At 38.0% G+C, this 23892-nt stretch overlaps 2 protein-coding genes across 3 annotated transcripts; one reads left to right on the top strand and one right to left on the bottom strand.

The window, feature by feature from the left end:
- Window positions 1–4858: 4858 nt before the first annotated feature.
- Window positions 4859–8801, top strand: LOC121260274 (protein NETWORKED 2A-like). Its single transcript, XM_041162099.1, has 2 exons — window positions 4859–5148; window positions 5563–8801. The coding sequence occupies exons 1-2, from the start codon at window positions 5055–5057 to the stop codon at window positions 8487–8489; spliced, it is 3021 nt and encodes a 1006-aa protein (XP_041018033.1). The 5' UTR covers window positions 4859–5054; the 3' UTR covers window positions 8490–8801.
- A 600-nt stretch (window positions 8802–9401) lies between these two features.
- On the bottom strand, window positions 9402–22548 carry LOC121260812. 2 transcript variants are annotated; one of them, XM_041162843.1, is made up of 6 exons: window positions 22319–22548; window positions 21921–22113; window positions 19667–19753; window positions 12328–12714; window positions 11253–11403; window positions 9402–10521 (listed from the first exon to the last, which is right to left on the bottom strand). In XM_041162843.1, exons 1-6 carry the CDS (start codon window positions 22387–22389, stop codon window positions 9482–9484), a joined length of 1929 nt encoding a protein of 642 aa, XP_041018777.1. In that variant the 5' UTR covers window positions 22390–22548; the 3' UTR covers window positions 9402–9481. The 2 variants fall into 2 exon arrangements, with proteins under 2 accessions (XP_041018777.1, XP_041018778.1); XM_041162844.1 differs by having other exon boundaries at window positions 22246–22407.
- Window positions 22549–23892: the final 1344 nt, after the last annotated feature.

The raw sequence follows: 23892 nt of genomic DNA, 5'->3' as shown, positions 1-23892 counted from the left end.
AAAAATCCAGCATTGAATAGAGCAGTATACATTATCAAAAAAAATGTCCAAAGCAACTTCATGACAATGGGATAATACTTTGAATATGTTTCAACTACAACAGCCCACAAAAAGTCAGAATTAATATTACATTATCAGACTTAGCACTGATATCAGTGTCCAAACATCAGAGACATATATAAGGAATGGATGAGAACAAATTGTGAAAACTAGGTTCTCACAATTCTTGCCATTTCCAGTCACAATCATGGTTTTAGGCAACTGCACTCTCTAATGTAAGGGGAAACTAAAATTAAACACTCCAAGCAACAAGGCTTATACACACTTGTCTGCATGTATAAGCCTTACAAAGCCAAAACTTCAGAAATTTACCTTGGAGAGAATATTGTACTGATTTCAACACCTGAAATTATCTTGATTCCAAATTTTCGAGCAGCTTCTAGAGACTTGGGGATGCACGAGATTGTGTCATGATCTGTCAGAGCAAGAACATTTACTTGTTATAAGCAAATTTATTAATTAAATTTTAAACATCTTATGATTATTCAAGGCAAATATAATAACAGAATAGAAAATAAGAACTAAAAAGCAATCAAATAAAAAATCGATCGATCACAATTATAAGTACTACCAAATAGGTTGGAATTTTAAAATCAAGAATAACAATTCTTGAAAACAGTTTGGACTTCAATCACACAACACAAGGGTCCCATAACATTAACAGGCAGCATTGCAGGATATTATCAGAGGTTCCTTGTGTGGTATCCCCAAATTGATTCAAGTCTCAAATTTTGTTATAAAGAAATTGAATTAAATCTTCCTTTAATATTATTGTTGTTATTCGTAACTGTAAACCAGTGGTATTCAAAATCATTTTGCTGACTATAAGCAAGTAGACAATTATATAAATGTAGTTCAAAACCATTGATTCGATGGTATTATAAAGAACTAAAAAGAAAAAAAGCCTACAAAATATCTAAGAAGTTCAAATTAAACCAAACCTATATGATTGGAATTCAACTAAAATCGAAGCTATTTCAGGTTTCATCAAACCGAAAATGAAATTTAAATTTGTGTCATATTAATAGCTCTGTTAATCTTTATTTTCATAAATATTTTTTTATGCAGATTTTGTTATGATATTCTAGGCTTGATAGAATGAATCAAAACTTCATGTAATTTGATTTCCTAAAGACTAATAAAACTTGAGGTTTATCCCAAAAATCATTAAAGTTGCATATCAAATTTGTTCATAACCTTCTCCAATACACAGTGGATGACGGAGAGAGAGAGAGATGGGGGATCAAGAGGAAAAAAGATAGGAAAAAATTCAGAAATTTTTAACAAAGAACTATACAAGGCTCATATAGAGTGGTAGGTGACCTTGGCTTCTCGCAAGTTTGGGCTATGTTCTTTATCATTGATGGTGCGAAGTTTAACATAGTTTTAACCATGAGTGTTTCTTCAAATTAGAGCTTTCCCATGTCAAAGTAATTATAACACTACAACTAATAATGATAACAACAGCAGTAGCAGCGTAATAATAAATAGATTATTAGCGAGCATAAAGGCGTTACCCAAGTATGCAGAGAGTATAAACTTAAAACACCAAGCCAAAAAGATCAAGAAAATCACAAAAACTGAAGCCGAGAAACATGTGTTTGCAGCCATCCAATGATACACAGATCTGGTGAGGTGAATTTACTCTCTTCGTAATCATGCCTTTGTGAATTTGTTCTATCATCAGTGTTAGTATTCATCTCTAAAACTAAATTCATAGATAATTATAATGACTAAAACACAAGAAAAGGCCAAGGATATGATAGAATTCACCTCAATAGTCATCTTCGGAGGTATCAACAATTTTTGCCCTGAAGACGTCTACCAACCACGTGATCTGGAGATTACAGCACAAAGAAGAGATCAGGTACTTCAATGCACTAAATAAAACGAAAGCCAACAAAAAGCCATTGCTCCCTTATCTTCAAATAAGAGAGCCACTCCAATTATCTTAAAACAAAAAATTAAACTCCATACACAAAGAAGCATATAGTAGACCTTACTGGTTAATTCCTGCTTGAACCAAATCAAAATTCATGACAACACTATATAGTACAAAGATGCATGGCATACATGTAGGGCATGACTCATTTTTAGTAGAGACTCTGTTCTCATTCCCCCCTCTATGAAAACAACACTTACATAAGTCCCCAAAGAGATGGTACTTTAAAACTATCATCAGCAGTACTAGTACCAAACGGTAAAATACAGAGAGCTCTATATCCAGCATATATCGTGAATACTTAGGCATGGACGGCAGGTTCATCACCAGCCCTTTTATCAGTAGTTCTGGACAAGAAGAGAACATTGACAGCCCCCAAGAAAATGGGGCCGAATCCCCTCCTTCCACCATCTTTGACGACATGAAGATCATATAAAATCATTTTGTCCCCAAGAAAAAGGTCATATAAAATCATATAAATGTAGTGCAAAATTTTTCATTCATGCATATATGATTAATATATATATGAGAGAATGAACTCACGGAGATGAAGAACGTTTGGAGCAGAGGGAGAAAGGATCGGCAACGGTGGGCCTATGGAGGTGATGGAGGTCCTCTTTCACCTGAAACACCTCGTACGAACTTCAACATCTGCTTCACGAAGATGAACAGGTCACTTTTTCGGCAAAGTTTATGATACACTTTGAGAAAAACAGGAGGAAATGGAGGGAAGAGACGAAGAGGAAGAAATGGAGCGGAAGAAAGAAAGGGAGAGGAAGAATCGAAACGGGAAGTCGGGATTTGGGGGTTTTGGGGTGGAGAAGAAAGCAGAGAAGAGAGGGAAGAAAGAATGAAATCTCAGATTCGAGAAGAAAGAAAAGGAGAGGAAGAATCAAAAATGGATTTGAGGATTTCGGGATTTCGGGGTAGAGGAAGAAAGAAGAGAAGAAAGGGAAGAAAGAACTGGTTTGCTAGATTCCGGAAGAAAGAAAGGGAGAGGAGAGGAAGAAAGAAAGGGGAGGAATCGAAAGGGATTGGGGATTCGGGGATTTCGGGATAGAGGAAGAAAGCAAAATAGAGAGGGAAGAAAGAACTGCTTTACATGCGAAAGAGTTTTTTCGTAATAAAATAACCAGATAGATGTTGAATAGTAGATCACCAAGTTTGAAGATAAAGGAGACTTTACGGTAGCTGAAAGCTTCAGATTTAAGTGAAAGGTGAATCCAATGCCGTGTATTTTAAGTGAAATTCATCAAATTATAAACATTGGACTCATTTGATGAGTCCAATGCCAGTACTCTTAAGAGCCTCTTTTATCTCATAGGACCCTAGGTTTTGTTCGTAGGCCCATCCCTATATGTTGTGCTCCCCAGTATTGTCTATACATTTTATATTTGAGTACTGCTACGGGTCCCGAATTCGGAATCTAAAAAGTATCTCGAATAGGGTAATTTTTTTCTTCTTTTTTCTTTTTTTTTTCATGTATTTTTTTAATTATCATAAACATTTTTAAAAAAATAAAAAATTCACAACATCATTAAAAAATATTTTTTTAATCATTCGGTTAAAAAAAAAAAATCCCATTCGGGACATTTTTTGGGTCCCAAAAGCATTTCTCTTTATATTTTGGAAAGAAGTAATTTTATATATAATTGTGAAGTGTATAATTGTTGTGTAATTATTTTGAAAAAATTAAGATTTATTATTAAAAAATTAATTTTTTTCATATAGATCTCATATTTTATTCACTTTTTTCAAAATGATTACGCGACGATTGCATAATTCATAGTTACAAATGCCTTTTCTCTTTAAAAAATGTGTGTAATATTTTAAAAAAATACTAACACATGCTTTTAAAAAAGAATAATATTACCATGCTGCCTCATTTTGTCCTCTCATATATTTAATTTTTTTTTAATTTTTTTTCTATTACTTACTGATTAAGGAAGTGATTATCAATGTATTGACATATTTTTTTATTTTTAAAAATATTTAAATATGTTAAAAAAATATAAAGAAAAAAATAAAAAGTAAAATTTTTACTAATGAGCACACCTAGCGGTTAAAGCTAGGCAGCACACTACCACTACTCTTTAAAAAAACAAATACACTATTCAGTAGACATTTCGGTACTGTTTCCTTGACCCTATATAATATAGTAATATTTTTATTTATTTTATATTTTATTATATCTTATCACACTTAACTTATTATGTTTATCATTTTAATTTAATGTGTGAGTTGTAGCCCAACAAAAACAAAATCTCTACTTCAAAAATATAAATTATATTTGTTAGAGAGCCAACTAAGTGATTGTTGGCAAGTCATGTAAATTTAGGCAAAAATGTCACCAAAGATCAACATCATTTAAATCCTTTCTCTTTTACTTACAAAAAAAAAATCATTTAATTATATCGTGAGATTTTACAACGAATTATTCCGAGTTTTAATTATTATATTTAAATTAAATCATTTATATTCTGCCACATTAACATTTAGAGGATTAATCTTATATAATTATTATATAATTCATTGACCATGGAGTTCGTAAAATATTCTAGAATGATAAATGCCTACCTGGAAAAAACATAACCTCTGATTTCAAGTTCGAAGAGTTTAAGAAATTGTGGTGTATTTAAGCAACTCCTGGTATGTTGGTATGATGGTATCTTCGTACCAAAAGTGGTGTTTTTTTTAACGAAATTTATGGAAAGGGTCCGAAATATTAAAAAAAAAGACCTTCTAATTCTAGGTAGCCAGAGTGGCAAAGCCAAGATGTGACACGTGGACATCCCTCTAAAGGCCTCAACAAAATTAGAGCTATTCAAGGATGAAGCTTCTATAGTCGGGGCGAAGTATCCTCCCCTCCATGTCCGTGTCCATGATCAGGCATTTTACCAAGCTTTGTTTCTCTTTTGCCAGGCCCATCTTCTCCTTTGTTCACGACATTAACATCACTTTCACCGCCATGGTCAGGGTTTCTTTTCTCGTGGGTAGCATCTCTTTGGCTCTCCTCTAGAGAGAGAGAGAGAGAGAGAGAGAGAGAGAGAGAATGTTGCAGAGAGCAGCAAGTAATGCATATTCATGGTGGTGGGCAAGCCACGTAAGGACAAAGCAGTCGAGATGGCTGGAACAAAACCTCCAAGGTATGCCGCTTGAATTCTTTTCATACGTAATGCCAATCTCATCGACTTGTTCAATCAATCTTAGACTGCTGCAATTTTCTGTTGGTTTGCATCGACTCATGTTTGGTTCTACCTCTTTATTTTCAAGTCTCTGCTTTCGAATGCTTAAAAATCTCTTTTCTACATGCTTAAGCTTTCCTCCATTCCATCGAATTCATTTTTCCTTACCATTTTCTATCTATATATAACTCATAGATCTGAGTGCATAAATTAAAATGATCAATGTGCTATCGTAAGAACATTGAGAATTTGTGTCTGATATTCCCAGTTGGGTAATGCAGATTTTTCTTTTGTAAGAACATCGATGCATTTGTATTTTGAGAGTATCGAAGCTGTTAAAATGCTTCTTTTTTTTTGAAAAAAAAAAATTTACAGATTTGGAGGAGAAGGTGAAAGAAACGCTCAAAATCATCGACAACGATGGGGACTCCTTTGCACAGAGGGCAGAGATGTACTACAGGAGGAGGCCGGAGCTAATAAACTTCGTGGAAGAAGCGTTCCGGGCATACAGAGCTCTAGCAGAGAGATACGATCACCTCTCGAAAGAACTGCAAAGTGCCAACCGCACCATTGCCACAGTTTTCCCCGAAAGGGCTCAGTATGCAATGGATGACGATGAAGAAAATTTCCCGGGAACATCCTCTCCTTCGGATGATCCAAACAAACAGGACCGGGATGTTGCCGCTGTCCCTAAACTAAGCATTCCGAAAGTCCCAGACATTCCAAAGAAGGATTTCAGGAGCCAATCTATGTTAGTCTCAAGGAAAAAACCCATTAAAAGAACTGCTAGTACTACTGCTAAAGCTGCTGCAGTTCCGAGTTCAGGACTGAGCAAAACGGAAGCATTAGAAGAGATCGATAAGCTTCACAAAGAAATCTTGGCACTTCAAACTGAAAAGGAGTTTGTACACAGCTTGTATAAACGCAAGTATGAAAAGTTCTGGGAAATTGAATGCCAAATCACTCAAATGCATAAAAGAGTTTGCGATTTGCAAGATGAGTTTGGCGTAGGCACTGTTATTGAAGATGATGAAGCTCGAACTTTGATGGTTGCTACGGCTCTAAATTCATGCAAACAGACCATGGTTAAGTTACGAGAGAAACAAGAGCAAGCAGAGGAAGAGGCAAGAGTAGAGCGGCAAAGGATTGAGGAAGCCCATAAGAAGTTTGGGACTCTCAAAGATGAGTTCCTTTCCAAACGAGCAGATTGCCTAGAGAGCAATAGTCCAGAGTTGAAGAATATAGACCAAGGGATTAATATGGATGAGGAACAAGAAGGACATGCCATGGAATTGCCACGGCAGACGATTGAGGAACAGATTGACTTGAATTCAAAAACCTCACTCACTGTAATGGAACTAGCAGATAAGATTGATGAACTTGTAAATAAGGTTGCTACTCTGGAAACTTGTGTCTCTACTCAGACTGCTATGGTGAAGAGACTAAGGTCTGAAATAGATGAGCTTCAGGCACACATTCGAAGCTTGGAAGAGGAAAAGGAGAGTCTGGTGGAAAGTTCAGATGTTATGAGCAAAAAGTTAAAAGAGATGGAGGAGGAGTTGAGGAGAGTCAAAAATCTTAACCAAAGTGTGGAGCACCAAAGCAACAAACTCCAGACACATTTCACAGAAGCTAGCAGTGGCCTTGATAATCTTTCTGGGAAACTGAAGATTGTGAAGCAGGATGAGAAGGTCGAGGATACAGAATTGCTCCAGGAAGTGAAAGCTGTTCCTGATGCAGAACCAGAGAATAAGTCGGTTGAAAATAGTGATAAGATGATTCCTAGTGACGAGCCAGTGATCTCAGAGGAGGTGATGGCAGAAGAGGAAGAGAAGAAGGATGATGAGATTTTGGCTCTCAACAATACCAACACAGTTGAAGACGAAAACCAGCCAGACTTGAGCAATGACCTTGGTTTGATGCCCGAAAAACCCAAGGAACCAATGCAGCAGGAGAAAGATGAGAAGCAAGATTCTCCTCCAATAGTAGATGGTGATCTTGATATTGAGACCCGGGAATTGGAGGTAGGGGAGAAAGATGAGAAGCAAGATTCTTCTCCAATAGTAGATGGTGATCTTGATATTGAGACCCGGGAATTAGAGGTAGAGGAGGAAGAAGATCAACCAATCTGGAAGAAACTGTTTGTAAAGGGGTTAGAGGACAGGGAAAAGATTCTGCTAGAGGAGTACACTTCAGTTCTTCACAATTTCAAGTCAGTAAGGAAGAAGCTGAGTGAGGTGGAGAATAAAAACCGGGATAGCATCTTCGAACTGGGGATGCAGATAAGAGAACTGAAGAGTGCTATTGTCTCAAAAGATGAGGTGATCCAAACTTTACTTCAGAAATTAAGCAACCCACAAACAAGTCCATACACTACGCCGGAGTATAAATACATACAGCAGGAAAGCAAACCTCAAGCAGCTAGCTCCCAGAACTCTGATACCGTATCTTCAAACACGAATCAAAAGTCACTTTCTGATTTATTTAGTGAACAACCATTTGAACCCACAGGAACAAGCAAGGAATCGCCCGCAAACTTGGAAACAACTCTCACAAAGGAGGAAGAAAATAATAAGTTCGAGGTAAATCTGGATAATGACAAGCATGCTACTTCGCCTGTTGAAGAGAGAGTCCGCTCAGATATTGATGGACTGCTGGAGGAAAATCTAGAGTTCTGGTTGAGGTTTAGCACATCAGTTCATCAGATACAGAAGTTCCAGTCATCAATCCAGGATTTGCATGCAGAGTTAATGGAACTAAAGCATAAGAAGCAAGAAGGAGGTGGTAAACACCAAACAGGAAAATCAGATATTCGACCAATATACAGACACCTGAGAGAGATACAAACTGAACTGTCATTATGGATGGAGCACAATGCATTGCTGAAAGAAGAACTTCAGAGTAGATTCTCATCCTTGTGCAACATTCAAGATGAGATATCAAGAATATCCAACGCAGATTCCAGAGCAGAAAAGACAGAGCTTAGTCAATATAAAGCTGCAAAGTTTCAAGGCGAGGTTCTCAACATGAAACAGGAGAACAACAAGGTTTCAGATGAACTGCAAGCAGGCCTCAACCGTGTAAGAGCAATGAATGTTGATGTTGAGAAAACAGTGGCGCAACTGGATGATGAACTTGGGATTTCAGCGTCAAAGAAATATTACACAACTGGGGCTAGAATTCCCTTGCGATCTTTCTTATTTGGGGTCAAGTTGAAGAAGCAAAGGCCATCAATCTTCTCGTGTGTGAATCCAGCACTGCAGAAACAGTACAGTGATCTAGCTGCTGGGCTGCCCACGTAGATTATTAGCCTTTCAGAAGTTGTACATATCAAAAAATCCAAAAAAGAAGGGAAAGACGAGATTTGTAAGCTAAATTCTCCAAGACATCTCATAAACGAGAGGGAGATCACAAGTTTAATCCCGTTTGGATTTTTTGTATTGCGTTCATCGAAAATTAGAAAATAAAAAAGTCGCCTCTGCACTAAACAATTTTTATTTTTTTAAAGGCCATCAAAGGTCCAGATGTTATAACTTATGTTTGATTGATTCATTGAACATTTCTAATTGGAGACTTGCAGTTATAACTCCTGCCTCCTGTAATTATTTGGTTGAATGTTTTTTTGGGCGCCTCAATTTCAGATTTCCTTTTTTTTTGAAAGAGCTTCCTTCATATTGCCTCAAGTTAATTTTAAGGTCTAAAAGCTAGAAAGAGATAAATATGTCAAATAAACTTTACAAAACTGATGTAATATTTTAACAAAAATTTTATATACAGTCATTTTACGTACTTCTTGACTATGTCATTTTTTTTACTATAAAATAACTGTTTGGTCAATCACATCAGTAAAGTGTGCAAGTAGTACGCAAAAGTGATTATAGATAGTAAAACTCATATTTTAATGCTACCCAAAAAATGTAAAAAAATGTCGTATAATCCCACCTCATGTATGTATCTCTGACTTTTGAGTCGCAAGAACTTTAAAGGTTATTATGACTGACTTATCTGAAGTAAATAGTTTCACGAGCAGCTTATGGCAAGAAGGTCTTACGTCTGGCATGCAATATGTTTTCCCTTTTCTTTTCCTTCCATAACCTTAATACACACGGTAGTGCACATGTGCACGGACGTGTGTATTTGTATTTGTATTTGAATGCTCAAACGCATTGCATTCCAAGCAATACCATTATCTCCAAAGTAATTTATGAAAAAAATTTACACCATTGACAAAGATATTCATTTCACCATTTAATTTCCACTATTTTTTAATATCTAAATTTACAAATTGTACAAATTACTTGACATTATTCTCCCCCTCAATCTCATTGCCAGCCTCATTTTTGCACAAGACTTCCAGCTTTTCAACGCATCCATCTGATATTGTTGTTAATGAATCTGCGCATTTCTCATGTATGCCTTGATTCTCACAGTTCACCTCAAGAGTAGAATGACTGTTACCTCTAACTGGCGAACCCATCATAAAGTTATCATTTTCGACTTGTCTAGCCTCAGCCTGGTTGTCAACGACTATGAGATCACTTTCCGCTGTCTTCGTGTTCAAAGAACCATCAGGATTTTTAACATCAGTCCTTTGTTTCTTGAATTCTGCCTTCATGCCCAGTGAAAGCGCTCTATCTTCTTTAACTTGCTCTCTCTCTACATTTTGATAAACAATAGATCCATCTTCTAGAACTTCTTTTTTGGGTGAATAAACTGGCCTAGAAACTTTGATCTCTTCTGTGGTCTTAACCTCTTGCGTTGGCAGGACTTCAGAGGGCAGACTAGAGATAAGAGCATTAGTCTGTTCAGATGACATATTCGATGATGTGGCAAAAGTGGATGGACTATGCTGAACTATGGGCAAGGCAACCTGTACTGAACCAGGATGTGAAGCAATATTTGTGACGGTGCCCGCATGAGGGGAACATGGTTTGGCTTCAGGGCCAGCACAAACAGAGTGTACATTACTTCGAGTCTCTGGCTGAAGTGAAATGCCGCTAGGCATCGGCAATTTGGCTGAAGAATTACCTGTGGGTTTGAGATGGACAACACTCTTCGCTTGAGCAGCCTTAATAAATGATGCAGCATCTGATGGAGAGATAATGCGGGCCCCAGCAGCAACTGCAGTTGCTCTCAACGCAGAATCTAAACCCATGGTAGGCTTTGTTGAGGGTTTTATAGAGGATACTCGAGATTTTGCTATGGAACCCAATGATCCAATCGGAGAGGATTTTGTAGGGTCACAGCCTTCTTGAGTCTGGTCTTGGGCTTGTATAACGCCACTGGCAGTACTTATAGGAGGAAGCACAGAATTACTGGGTGTATTTGTGCCAGCTGGTGCAAATTCAAGAAGAGACGTTCAAATTTTAAACAAAATAGGTAAAATTAACTGCATCTGAAACATCTGAAACCAAAAGATAGAAAGCAACTAATCATGAAAATGGTAATAATCATCCCGTCAAGTTCAGCAGAACTTAGTAGACTTGCAAGCCAGGTAAAGTAGTACTAGTTTATAGATTATAAGAACCGCATCATTTGTCTTGTCCTCTCAGAACACATCATCTGCTCACCTTGTCAGAATCATATCCCAACAGTCTACCAGAAAAATTAATTTGATCCATATTTAGATTGACATATAACATCTTATCCATAAAAAAAATTCTCCAAATGAAAAAGAAATATAAGATCCCCACGCAATTCAAGCATAGTTAAGGGTTCGATCAACCACCAAAGAAGCTTCGAAATGTTGGCCTTATCTAGACATAGATGGCTAATATTTGAAAACCACAGCTGTCGTTGATCCCCCACCACAACCTATGGGATAACAGATAAACAGCTAATGTAGGTTTTCAAACAGGTGTGTCCTCCACAAAAGAAGTAATGCACCCATCAAGTGTCTAGATTCATAATTGTGGGTGAAAAAATAAATATCTTAGTCTCGCAAATAAATCCAATAAAAGTGAAACAGACATATAAATCAAGTAGGTCCTCCAGGATTATTTGTTATATTGTTCCCCAGTCACTTCAATAAACTAAAAGTAGAATAAAACGGAGTAAAGGATTACCAGGGCGTGCTGCTGCTAAGTTTTTAACTGGCATATCAAGGGCTAGGGACATTGCATGATGAGCTGCCCGCCGAGCTTCAGAAAGTTGTGACCCAGAGTAGTTGGGTCCCACACTCAAGTTGCCACGTCGCTTCCTGATAATAGCCCACCTCTGCATATGTCGCAAAAATATAATTTTTAGTAGAATATGAAGGGGAAAAACACACAAAGGAGAGAGAGAGAGAGAGAGAGAGAGAGAGAGGTGCAAATGACAAGCTCTAAGAATTGACAAGTATAGTTTCACCAGATTAAACTACATCCTACGTGTTCAGAAAACTACCCCGATTATTAGTAGGATAAAGGTAAGGGAAAAGGTAAAAAAAAGACCCAAAAAGTCGAGGGAAAAAAATAATCACAAAACTAACACCAAGAGATAAATGCAAGGATTAAGTTTTATCTTGTGATCCACCCTTCAGACAATCCACATTATCCACAAATGTAATCAAAACTAATAATAAGCGTAAAAGTTCCGTTGCCGGGATTTGAACCCGGGAAAACTGGGTGAAACCCAGGCATCCTGACCGGACTAGATGACAACGGATTTTAATATGGTAGTAGCTAAGTGCAATCAAGGCAATTGACAAAACCACCTAGGTAGTCCTTAGTAATCACATCTTGTTGCAGTAGAGTCCTTAGTAGCCTGTCTAAAGATGGCACATCCCAATAATTATCTAATAAATGAGCTAGCCATCATCTGATCCACAGCCACGTGGTTCAGCTAGACCACATGGAGCATGTGAATTGTAAAATGGGTAAAATCCAGCAGTTAAATAGGACGGAATATTAAACTCCTTGATCAATCACAGATGGGGTCAGGTGATTCCAAACACCTGTCTTTATGATAGTTATGCACAAGGAAATGGTTATATCCCAGAAAATTCCTCTGAACCATTAATCAAATAGTTACACATGGAGCATTTAAGTCTATATATTCCATTGATTACATGACAGGAGAAATGGCATTGATGGGAAATAAAGCACATAGAGAAGGAGAACATAAAGTTACAAAACGGCTAATTGACATATGGTAAAGAACCTGAGATAGCTGTGAAGCAGTCCTATCACCCTTGAAGTCTCCCCTTAAAATATTAGCCCAATTTCCTTCACCACATTTTTGCACGGCAGCAATCAATTCCATATCCTCTGCCTCTGACCAAGGCTTTCTTTTCCTACGAGTAGGCATGCTGCCACTGGCTGATCCATTCGCATCCAATCCTTCAGCAGGTGTGGCTGCAGGAAGGGGCAGTTTCTGAATAGAAACAGGAACAGTAATGTTCCTTCCTTGCATTGAACAAGTGGCTTCTAAATTTTCGGAAGAAGCCCTAGATGACGGACCATTAGGAATATTTATAATTAATGGAGCCTCAACTATTGAGCTAGCTGGGAGACTAGACTCACTTGGTAAACCAGAGGCAACCAGTACCTGAACGAAGCAACCATTCTCAGAAACCAAGGGACTTAAATTCCATGAATCAGTTAAATAAACAAATAATTCAAGCACCGTGATGGACAAAAAATTTGAATCCCCAGAAGATGTGTAAAAAAACATGATAAGCAAAATGAAGTACATATTCTAAAGGATTCAATGTCCTGCCTTCTTGGAATCATCCAGAAATTGCCTATCAAAAACAATACTCCAGAAGTTAACCAAAATGGATGGAAGCTGAACACATACAGCCACGATAAACATGCTCAATACAACAAAAACAACGAAATTATCACAAATATCTGATCTGTACATCTTGGTGCAAAACTGCAACTGTAGCCGCACCCATTTACAGCATAATGACATTCAGAAATCCTACAATCTACAAACTGGCATATTTTACCTCGTACACTTGGTGGGAAATTTGGTTTAGGTCGAGATAGGAACAGCTTTTGCAGCATGCTTCTTAATCCTCAATTGATGTGCATACCAGTTTTTTGCCACAATCTTTATTCTTGAAGCTTGAAACTTTATGTGAATATTAAAACACTTTTTGCAGAATTATGCAGAGCAGAATCAGCAACTTAATGGTAGTTATTCAACCTACTTGAGATAGTGCATATATCTTAGGAAAGCCTCTTCTTTTTTCTCTCTTTTTTTTTTTTTTTTTGATTGGTAAACAAATTATTATTGATCAAAAGAGTACACAAGAGTCCAAGTATACAGGACATATACAAGAGCAACACCTAAGCGTACCTTAGGAAAGCCTCTTCTTAACAGTAGTATTTACCGAATTCAGTTTTCTAATTACCCGAAGAAACCTACTCATGTCTATCTAGTTTATATGCTAGGTTTTAGTGTCAAGAAAGCATATTCTAAATAAAGAACAAGCACGGCTCTTGACCAATACCCTCTTTCATTGGATAGTGGTCCAAAACAATGTAGCTTGTTCAGTTTCTTCTCTCCAAGAACTTCTAGCACTTTTTCTCTTTTCTTAGTTACATGGATCTCTTGTATACTTCTTGTATGCTAGGGTGACACTATATTTTCAGCTGACTAAATTTTTTTATCTTGCTTATAAAGAATGGCAGAGCTATTGGCCATCCAAGAGTGAAAAATACAAGGGTAAACTATATTTTGCACCCCAAACTACCACTGTTATATTTGATTTGCACCTTAAACTACAACAACTACAATTTTTATTTTTTTATTTTTTTATATAAGTAAACGATATTATTAAAAAGGATAGGCATAGCCCAAGTACACAAGAGATAAGACCTATCTAGGTCGCAGTAGTGGAAACTAGAAAATCGTGTAGATTTAGGCCATTAAAGTCTGTAGCTATGGCCCAAAGAAATAAAGCACGGAAATAAAGATCGAAACTCCTCTAGTGTTCGCTCCTTATCTTCAAATGTTCGATCGTTACGCTCTCGCCATATGCACCACATAATGTAGATAGGGACCATCTTCCACACGGCTTTGATTCGTGGAGCACCTCCCGGGAGTGTCCAGCTGGCCAATAACTCAATCACTGTGGTAGGCATTACCCAATTTAACTATACTCGGCTTAGCACTTCAATCCACAAGGCTCTAGCTGTCTCGCAATGTAGCAAGAGATGATCCACTGTCTCGCCTGATTTCTTACACATACAACACCAATCTAGAAAAACAACCCGACGCTTTCTTAGATTATCCGTTGCCAGAATCTTGCCCAGGGCAGCTGTCCAAGTGAAGAATAGCACTTTGGGGGCACCTTATTCTTCCAAAGTCTTCTCATGGGAATTGAGTATTCGGTAAATGTGTAAGAGACTTATAGAAGGATCGAACTGCATGTACCCTTACCTACGGATGTTCACCACAGCTTATCGACTTGTTGTCTATTCAGCTTCACGGAATACACTAGGCTGAAAAAAGCCTCAAAGCTGTCTACTTCCCAATCTTGGGCCGCTCTATTGAAGGTGACGTTCCACTGGACTTGGTCCCCCGATCGAACCATGAGGTTTGCCACTGAAGCTTCCTGATCACATGCCACTCGGAAAATGGATGGAAAAGAATCCTTTTGAGCTTCCTCCCCACACCATATGTCCCTCCAAAATTATATCCGAGTACCTGCACCCAGCACAAATTTAGTATGGAGAGTAAACATCCCCTATCCTCGTCTAATGTGTTTCCAAACCCCCACTCCATATGCCCCATTCACCTCTCTAGTATACCAACCACCCCACAAGCTTCCGTATTTGCAATCAACCACCAATTTCCATAGGGCTTCCAGTTCCATATTATATTGCCATAGCCATTTCCCAAGTAGGGCCCGATTGAAAGTTCTCATATTTTTTATCCCCAACCCACCTGAAGAGATTGGCATGCACACCTTGTCCCAACTGACAAGATGGAATTTGAACTTGTCCCCCATCCTGCTCCATAAGAAATCATGGAGTTTTTCAATCCGTGCCGCCACACAAGCTGGAATTAGAAATAAAGACAGAAAATATGTTGGTAAGTTAGAGAGAGTACTTTTGATTAGAGTCGTCCGAACTCCTTTCGACAAGTACAATGTCTTCTATCCTGCCAATCTTCATTCTATCTTCTCGATAACTGTATCCCAAATTAATAAAGCCCGTGAGGCAGCACCCAACGGCAATCCCAAATATTTCATGGGAAGAGAAGCGACCTTACACCCAAGTGTGCTGGCCAATTGCCAAGTATTGCTGACGTTCCCAACTGGCACTAACTCTGATTTATTGAAGTTCACTCTCAAGCCTGATGCTGCTTTGGAGCATAGTAAAAGTGTCTTCAATGCCCTTAGCTGGTTTTGATCTGCCTCGCAGAATATTAGTGTGTCATCTACAAATAATAAATGAGATACAGTAATAAGACCCCAATTGGGATCACCTACCAAAAAACCAGCCACAAAACCATTCATAACCACAGCCGATAGCATCCTACTAAGGGCCTCCATGATGATAACAAAGAGAAGTGGGGACAATGGATCTCCTTGTCTTAGGTCAGGAGAACTGCTGAAAAAATCAATTGAGCTGTCATTAATCAAAACTGAGAACCTTACCGTTCAGATGCACCATCTCTCCCCAAAACCACATCTCTCTAGCAAATAAAGAAGGAACTCCCAGTTAACATGATCATATGCCTTTTTCATATCTAGCTTACATAAAATCCCTACAATACCAACCTTTAATCTGTATCCAAATATTCATTGCTTATAAAGAATGAGTCCAGGATTTGTCAACCCTTTACAAATGCATTTTGTGGCTTCGTGATTATCTTACCCAAAGCCTCCCCTAACCTGTTTGCGAGCACCTTGGAGATAATTTTGTACACCCCATTAATAAGGCTAATGGGCCTATAATCTTTTCACCTCTAATGCTTCAATCTTTTTCGGGGTCAACACAATAAAAATAGCATTTAAGCTTTTCTCAAACTTCCCAGCCGAGAACAATTCCTGAAACACATTTCTAATGTCCTCTTTCACTACCTCCCAACAAGTTTGGAAAAATCCCATTGAAAAGCCATTTGGACTTAGTACTTTGTCTTTAACCATTTTTCTTACTACATCATAGACCTGCACTTCCTCAAAAGGTCTCTCCAACCACGACAGTGTCTATGGCTCAATAGAGTCAAAATCAAGTCCATCAAGCTTTGGCCTCCACCCCTCTCGTTCTGTAAACAGTTGTTCAAAGAAGTCCACCAATGATCCCTAATCACAGGAGCCTCCATGCAGTCTATGCCATTGATATTCAACATTTCAATGGTATTATTTCTCCTATGAGAATTAACTACTCTGTGGAAGAACTTTGTACTTCGGTCCCCTTCTCAACCATAATGCACTTGATTTCTGATACCAAGAGATCTCCTCTAGAGAAATTACTCTCTCCAACTCTGAAGCCAGCTCTGTCTTTCGCGATAATTCCTCTGGGGGAAGGACTCTATCCTCAAGTATCTTCTCTAACTCCTGTAGCTCCTCCACCATGGTCTTCTTTCGCTCCCCTATGTCTCTAAGAGATTGAGAGTTCCGAAACTTTAAATCATTCTTTGGAGCTTTTAGTTTGCCTGCAAGTATGTAGGAGGGGATACCATAAAATTGATAAGATGACCACCACTGTCTTACCCTGTCCACAAAACCTTCACTTTTAAGCCACATGTTTTTTAACATAAAATAACGACTCTCGCCTTGGATACCACCACCATCCAACATGATGGGAAAATAATCCGAGCAAAGGCGAGGCAATCTCTTTTGACACACCTCCGGGTAATGCATTTCTCAATCCGGGGAGATTAGGAATCTATCCAGCCGAGACCACGTATGATTATTGGACCAAGTAAAGGAGCCCCCTATGAGAGGAAGATCCACTAAATTCAAGTAAAAAATACATGCTGAAAATTCTGTCATGGCTAGGCATATCCGGCTGTCTCCGGATCTTTCACTAGGGAACCTTATGATGTTAAAATCTTCACCTATGCACCAGGGGAGGTCCCACTAGCTATGTATTCCAGCCATTTCTTCCCATAATAGTCTTCTGATACTGTCAACATTAGGCTCATATATACCTGCAAAAGCCCACAAAAAATTATCTTCCACAGTTTTAAAGGAGCAGGCCACGATGTATTCCCCAACAAAATCCTCCATTTTCTCTACCACCCTTCTATCCCACATCATTAAAATTCCACCCGAAGCCCCATTCGATGAAAGATAGACCCAATTTGCATAGAGACAGCTCCAAACACTTCTCACTACTCTCATGGAAACCAGTTTCAGCTTAGTTTCTTGTAAACGTAATATGTCCACCCTCCAATCCCGAAGCAAGTTTTTTATGCGAAGACGCTTATTTGCCTCATTCAACCCGCGGACATTCCAAGACATAATTTTCGGCTTCATAAAGGAGATACAATCCCCTTCCCTTTGGATCTATCACGACTAGAGCTACCCTCATAGTTCAACGACCATTTAAGTCTCTTAAGTTCCCTCTGTTTCTTGGTCCAAGATTTCTTAGACTGAGAGTGACCCACCTCTATGGCATTGAGAAGAGCCATAAACTGCTCCTCGAAACCCACACACTCCATTCCCACACAGTGTTGAATTTCCTTTACCTTTTGGAGCACCCAGTCAGACACACTAGACTCACTTGGTAGCATACAATTCAGATGAATGAGCTCCCTTTCTCTAGGAACCCATTGTGAATTCGATGACATCCCATTCTCCTCCCCCCTAAACAGATTTCTGCCCTTCCATTCGACCACAGTACCACGTTGAACTCCTCGTTGTTGCCAGAGATTTGAGTTATTATTTGTGTTTCAGGAACCATCCCCACGTCACCACCACTGATAGGATTTAGCATCTGAGATAGCCCTTCTACAACATCCTCAGAGAAATCCATCCCCTCCTCGCCATCTCCTTCCAACAGCATCTCGAGGTGCTCCTCAAGTTGATGTGGGGTCTTTGCCTGAGAAAGTGGTGCTTCCAGGGTGTTTATCAGCATTTTCTGGCCACAATGAAACGGGAATACGACAGACGATGGTGGGATCTCCTCTGTTTCCCCATTATGCATTGTTGCCAACAACTCCACCACCATCGTTGGGGCTTTCTGGGTCACCATCGATGGTCCCACAGCTGGTCGCAGTGCACCCAATGGTTTCTCAGGCAGGATTATGAGGTTGTTGTTGGTGGTGGGCCGATAGTCACCTCCCTTGCAAATCCTCCATATGAGAAGGGGCCCGATGGGCTAAGTCTGAGGCCCTCCCCTTTTTTCCCCATGGGTTGAGGCCCAGACAAGGGAGCTTCCCTTACAGCGCCCAACTAACTTGGGCCTTGAGCTAACAAGCCAAGCACTTGTTACCTGTTCCCACACTCAAGCCCACACAAGGCCTGCTTCTTTCCAAGCCCACCTTCTCCCTTATAAGCCAATCCACCTTATTCTGTAAAATACTTGGTTGAGCCTTCACATCAATCAGAGTACTAAGGACTCCCCCCTCTGCCATGCCACTTGCAGGTCTGCCACCGCCACCTTGCCACTATACTGGACGGAAATCTCTGTCAGAGTCATGTCCGTTACACAACGTAGTAGCAGCACCTCTTTTCCCTTCCATGCCGCCATCCCCTTTTCGAGATTCACGCGGTTGCTCCACCATCAGCGCCTCCCTGTAGGAGTGAGGTTGCAGTTGGACCTTCACCACCAGTGGTCTCTTCAGTGCTCCGACACTATAAGTGGCCCTCAATTCATGAATAAACCCCCACAATGCTTCCCCCATCCTTTTCCATCCCTGCCCTCCTCTTCAAGAACGAAAATAAAGTTCCTCCTACCACCACCACCACCATATTCCACCACCATGATATAGCAGCGCGACCATTCGAACAGTGCTGCGCAATAAAGCTACGACTGCCTTCCCTGATTGTGGTGAAGAAATCTCTCTTTTCTTCCTTCACGCAAACCTCCAAGGCCTTTGCCAGCCATTGCACCGTTGAAAGTCCTAGCACCAACTTTGTCACCACCCTCCAACTTCTCTCTATAATAACCAAGAGACCCCCTCCTTCACAAATGAATTTTTTTTTTTATTCTATCGCAATGTCCTTTGAAAAACCCATCCTAAGCACACCACACCCCCGAGCTCAGTCGTATAATGCAGTCACAGACCACCCAAACTCAGTGGAGGGAACAAGTATTTGTTTTCCATCATCGAAAGAAGATGTACGGAGAGAAAATGCCAAATAATCATACAATTTTTTTGAGGTACACATCTTCACTTCAAGACAATCTAACCATTACAACCATTGGGTGCAAATTGAAAAGCCAATGGTAATTTATATGCGCAAAACGCAATTTCTTCAAAATACAAATAGTCAATTCATCTTTCCAATCCACTCCAACTAAGGAGTTAACCCAGAAAATACAAAATAAGAAGGAAATTAGTCATTTAGTATGCAATTTAGTCAACACACCTTCACACATGCTGCAGCCTCTGTCAAGTCTTCACTACTAACTGTGGGAAAAGCTTGAACTTCATATTCTAAATCACTATCATCATCCTGCAATCAAATTTAAGATAAGTGTAACAATGATAATATACATGTATCTTAAGCATACGCCAAGCATGTGAGAAGCATTTAAGATAAGTGTAACAATGATAATACAACTTGTTTGTTTGTGTGTGCTTTTTTCAGAGAGCTTGAAGTGCAAGAGGCACACTTTTTATTTTATAAAAAAATTATAAAATATCAGTTTTAACTCTTAATATTTGTCTAGACAATTAATTTTTTGATAAGTAAAGCCCAAGTCTGGACAATTAATTTAGATGATATAGATTCGAAAGATGATGAGGGTTACATATTTTTAATGATAATGATGATGGTCATATGCTTAATGATGCGGATGATTATATTATTTAGGATTGCACTGTATTGAATACGTTAGAATGGAAGTCAATACCTTCATTCTTTGTGCTTTCTTTCTTTCGGGCATATTTTAATTTGGCCAAGTACTTTATTTTGATCATAGCTATCATATATCATGGTTATATTTTTTGAAGTACAAGAGAATTAAATAAAATGCTATTCTTAAATTTTATGTAACTGATTGATCAATTGATTGTCATGTTGCATGATACTCTAACAAATTAATTCATACGCTAAATATATTACTATCTTGCTTTTTGTAAGCCACTTTTGAAAATAGAGAAAGAATAGATTTTTTCATTTGGAATTGCATATATTTTCCCATGTGCCTTCCAAAGTGGCTTTTTTCATTTGGACTGCATCCCTTGGGAAAATCTTGACACTGGATAATTTAAGGAAGTGAGGTATTATAGTTATGGAATGGTGCTTCATGTGCAAAAAGAATGGGGAAACCGTGGATCATCTTTTCTTGCATTGTGAGGTGGCAAGGGCTTTGTGGAATGGCATTTTTCACAGAATCAGCTTGGCTTGGGTGATGTCGTTGAGAGTGGTTGACCTTCTTGCGTGTTGGAACGGGCTTCATGGTTGTCCTCGAGCGGGTGCGGCTTGGAAGATGACTCCTTTGTGTCTTATGTGGTGCATTTAGATGGAAAGGAATGAGTGGTGTTTTAATGACAAAGAGTGCTCTCTTTACCAAATCTGGAACTTTTTTGTGCATTCCTTGTTGTTTTGGTTTTCAGCTTTAGGGAATAATGGATCCTCCGTTCATGATTTTCTGATGTCAATTTCTGTATTCTAAAATGTATTTAGATGTTTTCTTTTGTATATTTCCTGTGTACATGGGCTTTGCCTATACATTCGTTTCTAATAAAATCTCTTATTACTTATAAAAAAAATAATGGATCCAAAAGCTGAACCCCTAGGGGTTGGCTCGAGTGGTAAGAGCCTTGGTCTTAGTGGTATGCTCTCTCCAAGTCTAAGGTTTGAACCTTTTGGGACAAACAATTTCTAGGGACCATCGGACAAGGAGGATTTCCCTAAATTACCCAAAATTCACTTGCAGGAAACTCCTTTGACTAGGGACCGTGCACCCTTAGGATTAGTGGGGACTTTGTTTCCGGACACCCGGTGCCAGTAAAACAAATGTCAATACCCAAAAACATGATACCCCCAAAAACACGTGTTCCAAGGATTTCCACAATCCTTGGAACACATAACAAATTTAAAGCATCTTCTAGGTGTGTAGCACGTGCCAATACAGCTAGCATGCAATAACAGTTTTGACTTTTGCATATAGCTTGCCTACAATTAGCTGTCATATATATCTGTTTTCTCATAAATCTATCACAGCCAACCACTACATCAACCAATTTGTTTTAAGGCATATTTAAAGCATCATCTAGCCGTGTAGCATGTGCCAAATAGCTAGTATGCAATAATATTTTTGCATGTAACTTGACTATTATTAGCCGTCATATATTCATCACAACAAACCACTACACCAACCAAGTTGTTTTCAGCATTCAAATACTGAAATACAGATGCATAAAAATGTAGTTAGTAAATGAATATGAAATTCGAGGAAAAGCATCATGCTTATTTTTTTTTATCGATAAACAAAATTCTATTGAGCATAAAATAGACAAAGGCCCGAGTATAGGGGACATATACAAGAGCGTGGCCTCTGCATGCTAGTTTAGCGATACAAGTCATGAAAAGATATGCATTATCAAAGCAGCATAATTTTTTTTTATTGATAAACAAAATTTTATTGAGGACAAAGGCCCATTTACATACTTACCAGAGGAGATGCCCCATATTCCAATTTACCGAGCAAAGCGTGGCGATAGGCTAAATGGTGCCATAGCATCTGATATTCCCTAGCATCAGAAATCCCAGTTGAAGTATTCTTCACCAACGTGTTCCAATCGATCTTAACATCAGGGCAATGCGCCACTTCCTGAAGCAGTGCAAGCACTGTCGTCGCCGTATACCTGAAAAGCCCCAAAACCTTCAACCATGTCAATTTTAAAGTCCTATCCCCTCAAAATACCCCCAAATTACAGGGACACAAAATAGAAAACAAATTCCCACGACAACTTATCACCGAAAAGAATCGAACATACATATACATACACGATCTCAGAATTGTAGATAAAATAGAGAAAGAATAGACGAGAGAAAAAAGATGGTGACGACCTTTGTAGGAGAGTGGAGATGTCTTCTTCACTGACGGAGCCCTTCATGACCTTCTTGGTTTTTTCAAACATTCTTCTTCTTCTTGTTGTGGTAAAACAATGACATGTTACGAGCAGCGAAAACTGGCGTAATAGTAAAGCAATGGCACGAAAATCGCCGAACCCAGAAGAAAAATCTTCCTATTAAAGGGAAATAATTGAAAAATTAGCCAAAACTCTAAATCCTAAACACTAAGCTTGATTTGAGTAATGAAAATATTTAAGAAGTGTTAAAAATATTTATAAATAATAGTAAAAAATAATAATAAAATAATAATAAAATATTAAATAATAATAAAAAATAAGTGAAAAGTAATGAATAGTAAAAAAGTAGGTGAAAAGTAATAATAAAATAAAGAATCAAGTACTCTCACTATCCAAACACACCCTAAAACCTTATATAGATACTACAATGGGTTTCAGAGAGAGAAAGAGATCGCACGGAGGAGGGAGGGAAGTCTTAGGCTACGTTTGGGTAGCCAACATACCTCAACACTTTCTAAGTATTCTCGTACTATTAGAAATACTCCACATGCCAAACGCAATGAACCATCTCCATATCAAAATCTTTCCAAAAACCACTATAATATTTATCACTATTAAATATAAATAAAAAATAAAATTACTATAATATTTATCACTATTATATATAAATTAAAAATAAGATCATTATAATATTTATCACTATTAAATATAAATAAAAAATAAAATCACTATAATATATAAATAAAAAATAAAATCACTATAATATATAAATAAAAACTAAATTTATCACTATTATATATATATATATAAATAAAATCATTATAATATTCATCACTATTATAAATAAATTAAAAATAAAATCATTATAATATTTATCATTATTATATATAAAAATAAAATAAAATCACTACAATATTTATTAAGATAATAAAATCACTATAATATTTATTGCTAAAAATAAAATCACTATAATATTTATAGGTCATATATCTTTTTTAACTATATATCTAAAAGTCAACAATTCAATATACTTCACATATCTAAATAACTCAAAATACTCTCAATGAAACTTATAAATTCACTTCAATCTCTACTCATAATTATTTATAAATATTCTCAAAACTTCTCAAATATTCTCACCGCCCAAACGCACCCTTAATCGCAAGAGAAGAGTCGAAGAGAAGGAGAGCGTAAGAGTAACCGTTGAGGAGCGTGGAGAACACGCGCTACTTAGGGAATTTGGACAAAAATAGGTGGGAGGGGTTCCCAGTCAAGAAGAAAACCCGCGGATACTGCAGCCGCTGTTGAGCCCCTCGGGGGCACAAACTACAAAGAATCTGGAGGAGTAAATGACGGTAGTGCCCCCTAGCGGTATTTCATGCGATTTCTTATAATTAATCAAGTCAATTTATACAGTAAGTCGTATAGGAATAAGGGCATCGTTCTTAAAAAAAAAAAATTAAAAAAAAAAAGTACAGGCACGACAAAACTGATAGCAATAAAAAAATCTTACAAAAATAAATTTATAAAACAATATGATCTATCGTATAT

This window comes from Juglans microcarpa x Juglans regia, chromosome 4D (assembly GCF_004785595.1).
Source record: "Juglans microcarpa x Juglans regia isolate MS1-56 chromosome 4D, Jm3101_v1.0, whole genome shotgun sequence".
NCBI lineage: Eukaryota > Viridiplantae > Streptophyta > Magnoliopsida > Fagales > Juglandaceae > Juglans > Juglans microcarpa x Juglans regia.
This window is presented reverse-complemented; position numbering and strand designations above follow the sequence as displayed.

Excerpts from the sequence above, each read along its gene's own strand:
- LOC121260274 (XM_041162099.1), top strand. The coding sequence starts at position 5,055 with ATGTTGCAGAGAGCAGCAAGTAATGCATATTCATGGTGGTGGGCAAGC. Across the intron at positions 5,149-5,562 it reads GCTGGAACAAAACCTCCAAG|ATTTGGAGGAGAAGGTGAAA; the intron begins GTATGCCGCTTG and ends AAAAATTTACAG.
- LOC121260812 (XM_041162843.1), bottom strand. The coding sequence starts at position 22,389 with ATGTTTGAAAAAACCAAGAAGGTCATGAAGGGCTCCGTCAGTGAAGAA. Across the intron at positions 12,715-19,666 it reads AGGCTGCAGCATGTGTGAAG|GTACTGGTTGCCTCTGGTTT; the intron begins GTGTGTTGACTA and ends TGCTTCGTTCAG. Across the intron at positions 11,404-12,327 it reads CTGCTTCACAGCTATCTCAG|AGGTGGGCTATTATCAGGAA; the intron begins GTTCTTTACCAT and ends CGACATATGCAG.